The following is a 15451-nucleotide window of genomic DNA, read 5'->3' as shown; positions in this document are numbered from 1 at the left end:
ACAAAAAATATGACAAAGATGGCTGTTGAAAAGCAAGAATCCAGATCTACACATTTCTATGCATGGCCCTGTCCTAACTTTTTGTAGATCTCTTGCAGCCATAAAATTACCACAAAACTACCTCTTTTTTCTTTAAAATTGTACATTTCTTCATTTTAAAGATTTGATATGTTTCCTATGTTCTATTGTGAATAAAATATGGGTTTATGATATTTGTAAACCATTGCATTCTTTCCTTAATTTACATTCTACACAGTTTCCTGAATTGTTCTGCTTGAATTGGCTATTCGGTTTCACTTATACTCTGATATATTGTGTATTCAGATTGAGGAAGGTCGCCTCTGGTTCCAATTGGACTGCACCAACAACCTGGATGTGCTAGGCATTTCTGGGCGCCCCATAAATGATGGTTTTTGGCATGCTGTGGCCCTGCATGTGACTTACAACTATACACTGCTTTCCCTGGATGACAGCTACGTGGAGCGCTGGCATGATGGCCAGGTCCCAGTTCTCTGGCCTCTTGGTACCATTGGCTCTCTGTTTTTTGGGGCCCAGGTGCCACAGAGTGGTGGGCAGAGGCACTCCCGAACATATGACGGTTTCCAGGGCTGCTTGAGTGCTGTAACTATGAACGGCAACGAGCTCCCCCTACAGAGTAAGAGGAACCGGCATGGTGAGTTAACCGCCATCAGTGAGGTCAAGATGGGTTGCATGCTGTATCCCAACTCCTGTCTGGGTGCACTGTGCCAGAACGGGGCCACCTGCAACAGCCTTCCCTCTGGTGGTAAGATGTGTAGAAAAGTCTATCATTAATTAGTTTTGAAAGGTTTTGGTCTTCAAGATGTATTTTGTAGGTTTGGTAGTAGTGAACATGTGCCATCGCTAGACTCTATTTGCTTTAGTAACTGACAAAATAGTTTTGCTGAGTAACAAAACATGATTTAATTAACTCACATTTTTCAGGAGTTTAGACAAAAATGTTTGCGGCAGTATCTATAAATTATTAACAGAAATAAAAAAGTAACAGTGGAGAAACCCCAAAAATCTCAATTTGCTGGATAATAAAAAATGCACAAATGGTTACAATAAGATCTTTTTACAAATTAGAACAAATGACATTTTACTTCAAATCTAAACAAGTTTCATTATAAAATAAATATCATGACTGCAGCCAAACTTATGGAGGAGAGGGGTAATAATAATAACAATAATAATAATAATAATAATAATAATAATAATAATAATAATAATGATATAAAAAGAAAGAAGAGGTAAGGCATTATGTACAATTGTCTTCAAGAGAATGTATAATGAAGTTGCATTTCATAATTGAGTGATTTGGTAAATGAATCATATTTTATGTTAATAAACATGATTTTATGCCATACTTACTGTTCATCATGTCCCCACAGCATTTTCATGCATCTGCCCACCACAATACACTGGGATGCTCTGTGATTTGGAAGTTTCGCCATGTGTCCCCACACCGTGTCGAAATAGAGGAGAGTGCAAAGCTGTGGGCAACACTTTTCTTTGTGGCTGCCCAAAAGGCTTCACTGGAATCATGTAAGACTTATCTTTCGCCAATAACACAGTTCATTTACCCAGACAATTAACAAGCACACACACACACACACACACACACACACACACACACACACACACACACACACACACACACACACACACACACACACACAAACACACGATAATATTCCTCATTGTATTTTAATTTATGATTAGGCATGTAACACAAATTCTTTATAAAGTACTTCATTATGTCATTATTGCTGGTTATAATTATTGATGGATATTACAGTAATTAGGGTCATGTGTTTATGTGACTGCTTCCATAATAAGATATTGTGGACTTGGTAGAAAAAGATTTTCCATTAGATGGCAGCATTTCTGCGGGGAAGTAAGGAAATGGTTTTCAGCTCATAACTCACTAACAAAACTTTTTAACTGTTGTTTTCAATCTTAAAACATATAAAATAATTAAAATATAAATAACAATTAACAGACAGGTGTATTCATATACAGTATAATGAATAATTCAAACTATCATGTAAACTAAAAAAAAAAAGAACAATAAAATGAATGCCTCTATTCCACTCTTTCAATAGTTTTCAAAAGGTTAAAAGGTTTTTTTTTTTTTAAAGTGTTTGCTATTTTCTGCTCAGTTTCCAAATGCAAAACTTTAATTCCTACAATAGTATTATCAGATAACTGTTTTTAAAGGTTTTCACTTAATTTACAGAAATTAGTCAGAAATCCAAGGTTCCTGATTGGAATCTTTGGTCTGATAGGCTTTGGTCTTGAATAAACACTCGATGATTAAAAGTTATGCAAGTTCAACCATAAAATTACAAAGTCTTTTGCAGGAAAGTTCATTAAAATGTAACATCTTCACAACTCTCTTGATGGCTTTTGAACTGTATAGTCAGCTTATGAATTACTTATATGCAGTGATTAGAAATTCTCTTAAATATTAATAATTTAAGAAAATATTGTGCTTATTATATACAAAAAAATTACAGAATATGTTTGTGGGATAAAAAACAAGCAAAATGAAAGATAACTGACTAATCTCAATCAACACAGATGCGAGGAGGATGTGAACGAGTGTGACCGGGAGGAGTGTGAGAATGGCGGGACTTGTGTAAACACATTTGGTGCATTCTACTGCAACTGCACAGCGGGCTTCGAGGGCCAGTTCTGTGAGCAGCCGTCCACAGGTGTAGTGAAAACCCAGGCCGAGATATTGTCCTACATTGGTCCGGCAGAAGTGATTGGCATTGGTGTTTTGCTTTTTGTGGTATTGGTGCTTCTCATACTGCTGGCTGTTTTCCATAAGAAGCTGCTATGGAAGGACTGGGTCCGTGCTGAGTCAGCGGGTATCTCCACAGAAAATGGGTGTCCCCTAAGTGAAATGTGTCCAGGTGCTGAGGGAACTGGAAGGCCTCCACAGGTCATGGTGCGCCCTACTGCTTACACTGCACCCCAGTGTCTGGGTAAGAAAACAGCAGGTCTTGCTACTATATCATGCCCACCCCCAATGGGCACTTTTCAGATTACGTCACACAACTTGGGTATATCCAGACGAGAGGTAGCTGTGTGTAGCGTTGCACCAAACCTACCTTCACTGTTGCCTAACTTCCCCCTCCGCAAACCTCCTTGGGAGACTGATGAGGATGATGAAGAAGAAGATGACGATGATGATCAAAATGAGAATGGCAATTTTGAAGATCAGGTCCTAAAATGGCAAGAAAGAAACTTTCGTGGAGAAGGACAGGAAATGGTCACTAAATGGGGTAAAGAGATGATTACATGAACATGTATACTCCTTACACTTAATTAAATGCTGCTTCTTACAGATTTATTAAAAATGTTAATACAAAGCTTCCTTATCCACATCATTATCATAGAAATACCGAAAGGTTCACACCTTAGCTTTGGCATTCACTCAGATCATTGATTAAATCATGAGCAAATGGACACCAAAACAGCAGGAGACAAAAAACAAGGCGTCACCTTGTTTCATACAAAGGAGCATTAGGAGCTGGCAAACCTCCATCCAGCACTTTGTTTTTCATAATGCTGCTATTTATGCTGCCACTTTGTTTTGTTTAATAAATAATGTATAATGTGTATATACACTATATTGCCAAATGTTTGCAGAAACATGACCTTTCCTGCCATATGTGGTTCTTCTCCAAATAGAAAGCTGGAGGCACACACTTATAGGATGTATAGGTTGTCTTTGGATGCAGCATAATACAATTTTGCGTTCACTTGAACTTGAAAACGAAACCTGTACAAGCCTGGCAATGCCCCTGTGTGCAAAGCAAGCTTCATGAAGATATGTTTTACATTGTTTGGAGAGAAAGATATTCAACGGTGTGCAATAGAGCAGTGGTCCCCAACCTTTTTTGCGCCACGGTCCGGTTTAATGTCAGACAATAATTTCACAGACCGGCCTTTAAGGTGTGGCGGATAAATACAACAAAATAAAATGATACGACCGGCATAAAAACTTGTATTTTCTAAATCTTATGATAAACGTGAATCCACTGTGTTGTTTTTTGTTTATTTTGCTAGCTTGGGGGTTTCAATTTAGCGGTAATGTATGTGGGTAATGTATGTGTGTTGGCGGCCGGAGCAGCCCCTTTAAGAAGGTAGTGGATGTAGGTAAGACATTTGACCGAGGCATCTTGACATGCATCAAGAGTGAGTCATAGACAGATGTGGCAGAGAGAATCGGGTCATTTTCCAAAATAAACAGAATCAGATAATAAATAAAATGGATATAATATAAGTTATGCATTCTTTCTGTGCAGCCCCGTACCAATTGACCTACGGACCGGGGGTTGGGGACCACTGCTATAAAGCACTAATCCTCAACCCTACTAAACACCTTTGGAATTAATTGAAACACTGACTGCACCCCAGGCCTCCTCATCTACATCAGTACCTGACTGCCCTTGTGGCTGATGAACCTCCAAATCTCTAAAACCACACTCCAAAATTTAGTGAAACGTCTTTACAGAAAAATTAAGAGAATTATAATGCAAATTGGGATTAAATGTGGAATGCTATGCTCAAAAAACACATACAATACTTATGACCAGGTGTCTGCAAACATTTGGCGACATAGTGTTTGTGTAGTTCACAATATAGAAAAAATAAAATAAAACATCTATTTAAAATTACATTCCGATAGCATCTAGATCCACTACTGAGTGAAAAGTGCAAAAGGTTATGTGAAAATACATTAAACTACAAATCTTAAACCTTTAAGGTTAAAGTGTTAACATTTAAGTAAATTATGGTATCCTTTTCAAAATCTAACCTGATTATAACCTTATTACCTCGTTGCTTAGTCAAGTTCTGACTGTAGTAAGCTATACGATATAGTTTATTGTGGTGCCACTTGAAATGTAATGACATGCCATATTTAGGTTGAAAGCAGTGTGACAGAACAATTGCTAGATTTGGATTTGCAACTGAATTTATTAAAAAAATAAAAAATAAAAAGTTTGTGAAACAGTATGTGATTTGCAAATCTCATAAACCCATATTTTATTCACAGTATTACATAGAACGTGTCAGATGTTTAAACTAAGGAAATAAGGTTATTAAAAATATATATTATATAAATATAATAAAATCCAGTATTTTTTTATGGCTGAAACACATAAACACCAAACAGGTTGTGACAGGACCATGTTTACCACTGTGCTGCATCCCTTCTTCTTCATCTGTATACATTTGGAAACTGAGAAGACCAGTTGCTAGACCTTTGGGAGAGGAATGTTCTATTTGTGTCTGATACAGGATTCTACCTGCTCAACATTCCTTTGTCCTCCTTGTCATATTTTTGGTCTCATCTCTCTAAACACAGTATTTTCAAATAGAAAAAGTTGTATAGGATGTCTTTGGATGCAGCATAATACAATTTTGCGTTCACTTGAACTTGAAAACGAAACCTGTACAAGCCTGGCAATGCCCCTGTGCGCAAAGCAAGCTTCATGAAGATATGTTTTACATTGTTTGGAGAGAAAGATATTCAATGGTGTGCAATAGAGCAGTGGTCCCCAACCTTTTTTGCGCCACGGTCCGGTTTAATGTCAGACAATATTTTCACAGACCGGCCTTTAAGGTGTGGCGGATAAAATATATTTAGAAAAAGTTCTGGACTGCAGGCAGGCCAGTTCTGTGCCCAGACTCTTCAACTATAAAGCCATTCTGTTGTAATTGATGTAGTATGTGTTTTAGCATTGTCTTACTGAAAACTTCAAGGCCTTCTCTGAAAAAGATGGTGACTGGATGAAAGTATATGTTTGCATTTAAACCTGTATATACCTTTTTATCATTGATGTTGCGTTTCCAGATGCGCAAGCTGCCCATTCAATAGGCACCAATAATACACCCCATACCATCAAAGGCCTTTTGAACTAAGTACTGATAACAAGCAGGATGGTCCCTCTTTTTTGTCCATTCATTGTTTCCAAAAATAAACCACAGAACAGTTTTTCACTTTGCCTTAGTCAAATTTTAATCAGCTTTGGCCAAGAGACGACCAGAGTCTTTCTGGATGATGTTTACATTTTGCTTCTTTTTTGCACGATAGAGATCTTAGATGAATTTTTGGATGACACCGCAAATTGTGTTTGCACACAATGATTTCTGAAGGTGTTATGCAGTGATTTCTGTTACTGAATCATGCCTGTTTTTAATGCAGGGCCGCCTGTGGGCCTAAGGCTCATGGGTATCCAATACTGATTTTTACCTTGATCCTTGCACCAAAGATTTCTTCAGATACTTTGAATCTTGATGAGGAGCTAGTGAAAGTCTTTGCAGTGAGATGTTGAGGAACATGAACTTGTTCCACAATTTATGGATGCAGGTTTTTTTTGCAGATTGGTGAACCTCTGCCCATCTTTACGCTTGTGAGACTCTCTAACACTAAGGTAGACTGTTTTATCCAATCATGTTATCGACCTGTTGTCAGTTAAGCTAATTATTTGATAATTATTCTTTCAGTTGTTTATTTTAGTAACATCTTGTGACAATCACATAAAACTTTTTTCTTCTAGAAATGGTACATTTCCACAGTTTTAACATTTTTGATTTGTTAGATGTTCTATCATGAATAAAATATGGGTTTACAAGAATTGCAACTCATTGCACCCTTTTTTGTTTATTCACATTTAACATAGTGTCTCTACTATTTTCTGGAATTGGTGTTGCATTAGTAATAACTTTTTGCCTACAGCAGATATGGTAAATGTACACAAATCCTTCACTCAAGTAGAAGTACAGATACTTATGTTTTAAAAAACACTGGTAAAAGTTGAAGTACTGACTATTCTTTACTTAAGTTAAAGTAAGGCTCTGACATGTACTTAAGGAAAAAAAAAAATGGCCATTACTACAACCTGTTATAGTGTCATGCTGGTAACTGGTCCTCACATAAATATATTAATACGAAGATTTTAAAATTTTGTTTTCTAATGAATGTATCCAGGCTGAACATTCACCATATGAAACACAAGCAGAGAAAAGATGATCAGGTGATCAGGAATGTCTCTGTTTTCAGTCATCTTAGCCCATACTTCTTGTTGCCTTCTGCTTTGCTCGTTGTTAGCTTCGTGAACTAGCCTACGTCTGTGGTGTGTGTGTGTGTGTGTGTGTGTGTGTGTGTGTGTGTGTGTGTGTGTGTGTGTGTGTGTGTGTGTGTGTGTGTGTGTGTGTGTGTGTTGTGTGTGTGTGTGTAACTTTTGTTCTATTTCTCTGTAGAGTCCAATATTGCAGTGGAAGAGGCCCCTTGTTTTACAGATAGCAGTGAAGCTTACTCTGTCTCAGAACTAACATCTGACTTCTGTGACAACGGTGAGTCTACTTGAGTTTTCCAACTATGCATCTTCTTCTGCATCTTCAATCCCACCACACTGCCAACTACCAACTCCCTTTAGACAGTGCTGTTACATAACTATGTTTATGATGCTTTTCACTTTTACGAAAACTTTGGCTTGGGACAGTTGCATATTATCTCTTATGACTGTAAAATAGTAAGGTTCCACCTGAGAATTCTGTACTCATAAACACCACAACATGCAGCAGCAGTTATGTGATACAGTTAAGTGTAGAAAAACCAAGCTACAGAACAATTGTACTACTTATCAGCAATGGCGCTTCAAAGAACCCAAAAACACATACAAACTCAGCCTTCTCTGTATAATGCATTTATGAATTTACAGCATCACAAAGCAACTTTACTGAAACCTGAATATAGATTTTGATCTCTAATGAGCAAGCCAGAGATGGCAATGAACAAGGAAAACAAATCTCCATGTGGGACCAGCAGTGAGTCACAAGTGCAGAAAGCTTCATGTAGTATTAGATCATCAGGATGCACCAGGCAGGTCTGTAAGGTGAGAAAAGCCTAAATCAAAACCTGAATCAAAATAATACAATTCATTAATTATTCACTTAATACAGATGATCTTAGATTAGACTGATTAGAGTGAATAATAGGAGGACCAGTAATACTGGAGGATTAGAGATAATATTGCTTTGCTAAAAACAAATCAGACTAGAACCTGAGAAAAACAGGAATCATAGCATTATCATACAGGGAGATTAAAATCTTTAGATTTTTTACCTATGATTTATGATGAAATATATCGTTCCCACCTGAATTAGTCTAATAATTTTAGTTTGGTACAACAGCAAAAAGTGATCAATAACATGTTTCTCATTTATACTACTAACAAAACTACAACAGTGTAATTAAATGCTCTTTCATTGCCTGGTAATGATTTGCTGTTTGCTTAACCCTCAAATTAGCTTCCATCATCACAGTGATAAAGCGGGTCAATGATGCAGTGAACAACGTTGAAAACGAAGGTATGATGTCTGTATTCTACCTGTGGTCATCTTGATAATATATACATTCTAATATTCAAACACCAGGCATTTATTAATAGCTTTGGCTCCGGGGGTGTATCACGGTAGCAACATCTGTGCCGGTTTAGTGCCTGTTAAAATGTATTCCTTTGTATTCTGACTGAAAACAGAAATAGGTGTGATCTGTTCTGCACTGTAGTATTTTGGTGTGCATTCCATATATTTCATTTCAAGGGCACCCTATCAGAATGACCAACATTTTAAAACTATATAAATATAACAACATAATTAAGAACTAGAATATACAGATAGATAGATAGATAGATAGATAGATAGATAGATAGATAGATAGATAGATAGATAGATAGATAGATAGATAGATAGATAGATAGATAGATAGATAGATAGACAGACAGACAGACAGACAGACAGACAGACAGACAGACAGACAGACATAAATAGATACATTGATTCAATTCAATTTTATGTTTTAAAATGCACTTTAACAAACTTTACATTATTATGCAAAAGCCTTAGGTACCATACATCTATACTGTATTATATATATATATATATATATATATATATATACTACATACATTATATATTGTCTATTTTACTATTAGTTAGAAAATAAAAAACTAAAAACTTTTTCTAGTTGGTTTATTAAAAGACCAAATAAAGTAATAAACTGCATTTCTAATTGACATGTCTGCTGTTTAGTTGTAGTAGCTGCTCAATGTAGAATATTCCAATTCAATATTTTTTTAAACAGTTCTGCAATATTTCCTTTAACTGTTTCTTTAACACTTTTGCACATACTGTGCATCATGTTTCCTGTGTGTATAAAACATTTTTCAAAAAAATGTAATATTGCTGCTTTCGTAAAATTAGTTCATCATATCATATATATGTAGCATTGTATGTAGCATTTGTATGTAGCATTTGGTTTCTTTTCCTTTTGCTTACAGTTAATCCACATCTCCATGAAGTGGATAAAATATGTGCTCCATACATCAAAGAATACTTTATCAATTGTAAGCACAGTCTGCTTTGTAAACTATTGGATTGCAATAGTTTTTTGTTTATCAATTTATTGGTTCCTCCATTGTGATATTGTATCATCGTGGTTTTGTTCATTGTGAACACATAAATATGCTCATACCTTTTATTACCTATTGGGATCCATCCTTTTTTTTTTTAAGGAACAAATTATATCACAAAAATAATGGGAAATATCTTGCTGCAGTAAATAAAGCAGATCCTTGTTCTTCTTCTTCTTCTTTCGGCTTCTCCAATTAGGGGTTGCCACAGCGGAACATCCGTCTTCATACATTCATACTGTCCTCTACATCTGCCTCTTTCAAACTAACTACCTGTATGTCTTTCCCTCACCACATCCATAAACCTCCTCCTTGGTCTTTCTCTTTTCCTCCCTCTTGGTGGCTCCATCCTCAGCATTCTCCTACCAATATACCCCATATCCCTTTTCTGCAAATCTCCAAACCATCTCAATCTCGCCTCCCTTACATTGTCTCCAAAACGTCCTACATGTACTGTCCCTCTAATAAACTCATTTCTAATCCTGTCCATCGTCGTCACACCCAACGGAAACCTCAACATCTTCAGCTTTGCTACCTCGAGCTCCACCTCCTCCAATTAATTTGTTTTGTTTATGAAGAAAAAATACCAGTTGATGATGATTTACTTGTGAAGAACATCAGAGTTTAATAACTATTTCCACCTAATTACTTCACCTATTATACTATCATATATTTTGTTAACTGCTGTTAAAAAAGATGACCAACATTTGTATTAATCAGATTCAGAAGTCATTTATTGTGTATAGTCATCAGTCATTAAATATTCATTAACTGAGATTATGCTTCATGTGCTGATAAAAGCCTTCTCCAAATTATTTTCATAGCATGAATTTAAACTTTTTTTATTCCTGTAAAACTCACATTAAATAGAATTAGTGATTTTTTTATTCATTTCTGCATGACTGTCAACTCCTAGTTTGTTCAAATCTCTCACAAATTTATGTTGGTTCAAAATCAGTATTGCTCTTTTTCATTACCAACACAAGACTCGTTCACAAAGAGGCATGTTCTTTCAATATGTCCAATCAATGACATGCACCTTCACAGCCACCAAAGCAGTCCTGGGCAGGACTTTGCTCTTGTAATAACCTCTAATCTTCTAGAATGTCTTTTCGCTAGATTTTGGAGTGTGGAATGTGGTGGGGAGCATAAGTCAGGTCAGGAATTGATCCCAAGTCAGAGTCTTAGTCAGTCTTCCAGTTTATGTCAGCGGTGCTCAGTAAGGTTGAGGTCGTCTGTCTGTGAATTCCACTTGAATTTCTTACATTTTTCCACAGCAATCCAGGAAAACATAAGACACACGGGCATTGTCATACTGGAACCTTTCTTAGTTTCAGTGAAGAGAAATTCTAATGTACAGCCTTCAAAGACATTCTTTAGAACTTTGTACTTTGTAAGAGAAACCATATATGGTTGTGATTATTAGGTATTCACAAACTTTCCATATAATCCATATAGTGTATTTTAAACTGTTTTGATCATAAAGTCTTTCTCTGTTTTTGCAGCATACCACTGGGAGAATACAAAGTGGACTGACACCATAATGACAGACCTAGAATCTCTTAATAGTGAGCACTCTACTACTCCTCCTTCTCTACCAGCTCCTCTTGTTCTTACTCAAACAAGAATGGGTGGCAGCATACGTCTAGGTGGCAGTACACACTCTCTGGACACCAGCTATCCTTTACATAGGAATGAAGGCCAAAGAGACTTCTACTTTTCCAAATCTAGGGAGAAGTGCCCTGTCCCATTATGTGCAGACTGGCAGGGAGAGGAGAGCCTTCCCCGAAAAAACTTTAATGAGGGGATAGCCAATGCTTCCTGCTATCTCTCTGGCCAAAGGGAAGAAAGGCTTCATGTCTGGAAAGACTCCCTTTCCTTCGGCAGCCATAGGGAGATCAGCAGACTTGGGGACAGACGGTCATTTGGAGCTCAGTGTTCACACAGTAACCAGCACAGCATGTCTATGTATGAAGTAGATAAGTAGAAAAACTACTAGCTGCAATGTCAGCCTGGTCTGTATGAAAACTGCCATGAGTTGGCATCACCACTGCTATTACTTTGCATGGAATTCAAAAAAAATTTAAAAACATGGTAGGGAGTATGCAAGTATGAAAGCATCAATAACTTTTTAGATATACAGTATAACTTAGTAGGGACTAATCACAGTGTGTATTACTGACTATGTGTGGGCACTTGTTTAACTCAAGAAATGGGAAAGTATATAGCAGATTTAATAGCAATATATGTCAGTATACATAGGAAATATATAGATAGTATATTAGAAATTAAAACTGTATGCAACATGGAACATTCAAAGACTTTAATATATCTGTTGTCACCCCATATAAACAGCAAAAATTTAAATTGTTCTATTCTTTTGTTTTCGACTGTTTCAGATAAATGAAAATGTACATTTCATATTCTTGGCATTCTGAGTCGCATAGTTTGAGTTTGTTTGCTTGTGTAAAATTATTACATTTTTTTCTTCAGTTATTAATTCCTAAGTGCAGTTCAACTGCGGTGCAAGTGACCGATAATTATTTTCATTTTTACCATATTACCCCTCTCTCTCTCTCTCTCTCTCTCTCTCTCTCTCTCTCTCTCTCTCTCTCTCTCTCTCTCTCTCTCTCTCTCTCTCACACACACACACTCACACTCACACACACACAGACTGTAGTGAGACCACAGTAGAGAAAAAAAAAAGGAAGAATTGGCTGTACATTGTGAATGATATGGGGATTTGGGGCAGGTCTATGTTATTTGCCAGTGCAGAATAGTATACTCTAGTGAAATGATTCTGCTTGTGCATTTGCTGCAGTGGGTGAATTCCTGGTAGGTAATATGGAAAAACATTTATATAATCTACACAGAAGCACATCAGTAGGTTACATGAAGTTAGTACTCATCCCAGGGCAATATGAAATAAATCTTTAATTGTAAAAGCCTGTAAACAAATTTATAATTAACAATGACTGAAACATAGTATGACCTTAGTATGCCTCACCTTTACATTTATAGCCTTTATCCAGAGCAGCTTACAATTATCTTATTTATACAACTGAGCAGTTCAGCCATGCTCAAGGGCCCAGCAGTGGCAGCTGGCTGGTGCTGGAATTTGAACTCATGATCTAGCCTTAAGCTAGTTAATATCGACTTAATTTTTCATTCATGAGATTATTCTGAGCAGTTTTAGGGGCCACAGTACAATCATTGAAAGTAACAAGGTTTATTGAATGTACTTATATATTGTGTTGTATTAGTTCTATTACTCTCTTTAAATTAGCTAAAAATTATTATAGTTTTTTGCTCCACCTCACTCCAGTGCCGGAAGAAACTATATTTCTTATAAATGTTGATAAGGTGGTTTGGGTTTAATTTCAGTGTTATTAACCCTATTAAATAAGTGACATCACAAATCAGCCTTTCGGCTAATCAACTAATTAAAAAAAAAAAAAATGAATATTCTATATACACTGGTTATTTCATATGTATCTATTTTATATTTCATAAAGATTTAACTGTTGATTATAAAGATGTTATTTGCCTTCACTGTAAGGAGTTGCTTGTTAACTGACTTGGATGGATATATATATATATATATTGTATACCACTGAATATTATGCACAAAACATTTTAATTCTAAATTTCCACATTTATTTACTATTTAGGCTAACAGAATTTTTCATGCCTACTTTGTCATGTTATATGTTGGTTTTCTCACTTGCCCCCCTCTTTAAAAGAAATGCCAGGGGCAGTGACATTCACTAGCCACTTTTTACAAGATTACATTAAAATGTGCACTGCTAATTCATTAAAAAAGTCTAGTAAAAAAAAATGAATTCAGGCCAAAATAAATACTGTAAATGTTAAACAACCACCCATTACTATTAGTCATTAATTTATTCATTAACCAGTAAAATCTAAATTACTATCAGTTACTACATAAACAATTCATAAATTTTGTCCATCAATTGTTTGCTATTAAGCATGTAAATGTCAATGACAGTAGACATATTGATTCCGGAGCAACATTTCCAAGAACACATAACATTGATAAGGCACCCTGCAGGTTAAAATAATTATAAACTGAATCGTTTTCATTTTTCTTGATTATAAATGACACAGCACAAAAGCATCAAACTCAAAGTGTTGCCTTTTCCAACAAATGCTTTTTTATTTCCTGTTCAGGCACATTTATTGTACCCATTGCAACAAATGCACACAATGTACACAAGTATTGGCTGTTTGCATATGTTTCGTAATAATGTATAATAATATGTATTTTTAACATATGTATTCTTAACATAGACTTAAGTCTAATCTTCTGTATTAAATAGTATTTGTGTAGAATTTAACAGCAAGCAAATTTCTACAGGAATTTATTAGTAAAGACATACAATTGTCTTACACATGCATATTGTTTTTAGTGTGGTGTATTAAAAGAATATTGAAGTATTTAAAATATTGTTAAATAAATATCCTTATTATTGATGCATTTTATCATATGTCATATCATAAATATTTATCCTTTTTACATGTGTATACAGTCACCATGAAATGTATTAGTTACACCTGTACATCAATTATGTGGCAGCAGCTCAATGCAAAAAAAAAAAAAAAAAAAAAAAACAAGCTGTGACGTTGTGGCAGAATTTTGTAAAAAAAAAAAAAAAAGATAATTTGCCTGGTAGTCTGTTGCAACTTATATACTGTAGCACTCTTTGCAACTGGTGAGGAGAAACGCATGTGAGAATTCTCAACACCTTCAAGGTGAAAAAGATGACCAGAGAAGACATAATCAGAAGGTCACATCAGGTTACATTTCTCACAGCCATGAGCAAGAATCATGAGGACAAACACAATGTAACTGGAATAATAATAAAAAACAAACAAAAAAAAAAAACCCTGGTGAGTTGTTGTGATAGCATGACATTCCTGTTCTCGACTGACAGGTCCACCAAATTCAGTCTCATGCACACTTTAAAAAGAAACCTTCATTTATACCTTGCAACATAAATGATCAGTTGGTATTGTGCTTGGTGACTTTGTCATCCAGGTTTTTGAAATTTGTCTATGCTTCATTTACTCTGTCTTTTAGTTGGGGTTTTTTTTGTGTACTGAACACCTGACTCAAGCCTGTTTTTATATCTTGAGCTTGCCTAATGATTTCTGGATTCATCTGTGTTTTATTCATTAAAGACTTCAAATGCAACTGCAATTGTTACCAATAATGACACAACATAACCTTCTCCTGTTGTAGCCAATCTACCTGAAAGATTTCTGCTCAAAATTGGTGTATAAATGTTTTTTTAAATATTTGACTTAGTAAATTCTTCCTGGCAGCTCTGGCTTTTTTCTCTTGCTTTTCTTATCAAGCCAGTGTTTCTAATAAAGTTGATTGTGATTGTTAACTGTTATCACTGTGTCATCTTCTTTGGTGATAAGGTTTCAGGCTTTTAATAGTTGGAAACAGATGTGTGTTCAATCAAATTGAATTTACACTGTTATGTAGCCTTTTGCATATTTAGGTTGTTACTTTATACAAATAACAAAAATGATGATTGATTTTGAAAGACGATGAAAAATATGCACATTTAATTATTTCCCTGCTTTGCAACCTTATGCATAGATATTAAGTTTGACCACGTAAGGGGATTGTATGGATTCACTATTTGTTTTACTCTAAAAGGATTGACTAGATAACCACCTTCAGCATTTTTAAAGTGAAGTAGCATCTCAAGTTTATTTTGTTTGAGGCTATGTGCCTTAATAATGACCCTATGAAAATTCAATAGTCTCCAGAGAATTATAAAGGCATATACTTTATACTGAGTGCAAATATCAGATCATTTTGGAGAGTTCAGATTAGCAGCATATCTTTTTTGGAAGGATTATTGATTGTCTGACTGGATATTTTTAATAGGTGACAAAAT

General features: G+C 35.5%; 1 protein-coding gene across 1 annotated transcript in view; it reads left to right on the top strand.

Moving 5' to 3' along the window:
* The window catches only part of fat3b (FAT atypical cadherin 3b), a 54995-nt gene extending 42032 nt beyond the window's left edge, over positions 1 to 12963 (top strand). Inside the window, exons 25-31 of the mRNA XM_083568957.1 lie at positions 325 to 784; positions 1413 to 1566; positions 2605 to 3314; positions 7303 to 7395; positions 8353 to 8412; positions 9384 to 9449; positions 11021 to 12963. Coding sequence (XP_083425083.1) covers positions 325 to 784; positions 1413 to 1566; positions 2605 to 3314; positions 7303 to 7395; positions 8353 to 8412; positions 9384 to 9449; positions 11021 to 11502 — 2025 coding nt within the window. The 3' untranslated portion in view covers positions 11503 to 12963. The remainder of the gene's footprint in view (positions 1 to 324; positions 785 to 1412; positions 1567 to 2604; positions 3315 to 7302; positions 7396 to 8352; positions 8413 to 9383; positions 9450 to 11020) is intronic.
* The last annotated feature ends 2488 nt before the right edge of the window (positions 12964 to 15451 follow it).

Source organism: Silurus aristotelis, assembly GCF_946808225.1.
Source record: "Silurus aristotelis genome assembly, chromosome: 18".
Lineage (NCBI taxonomy): Eukaryota > Metazoa > Chordata > Actinopteri > Siluriformes > Siluridae > Silurus > Silurus aristotelis.
This window is presented reverse-complemented; position numbering and strand designations above follow the sequence as displayed.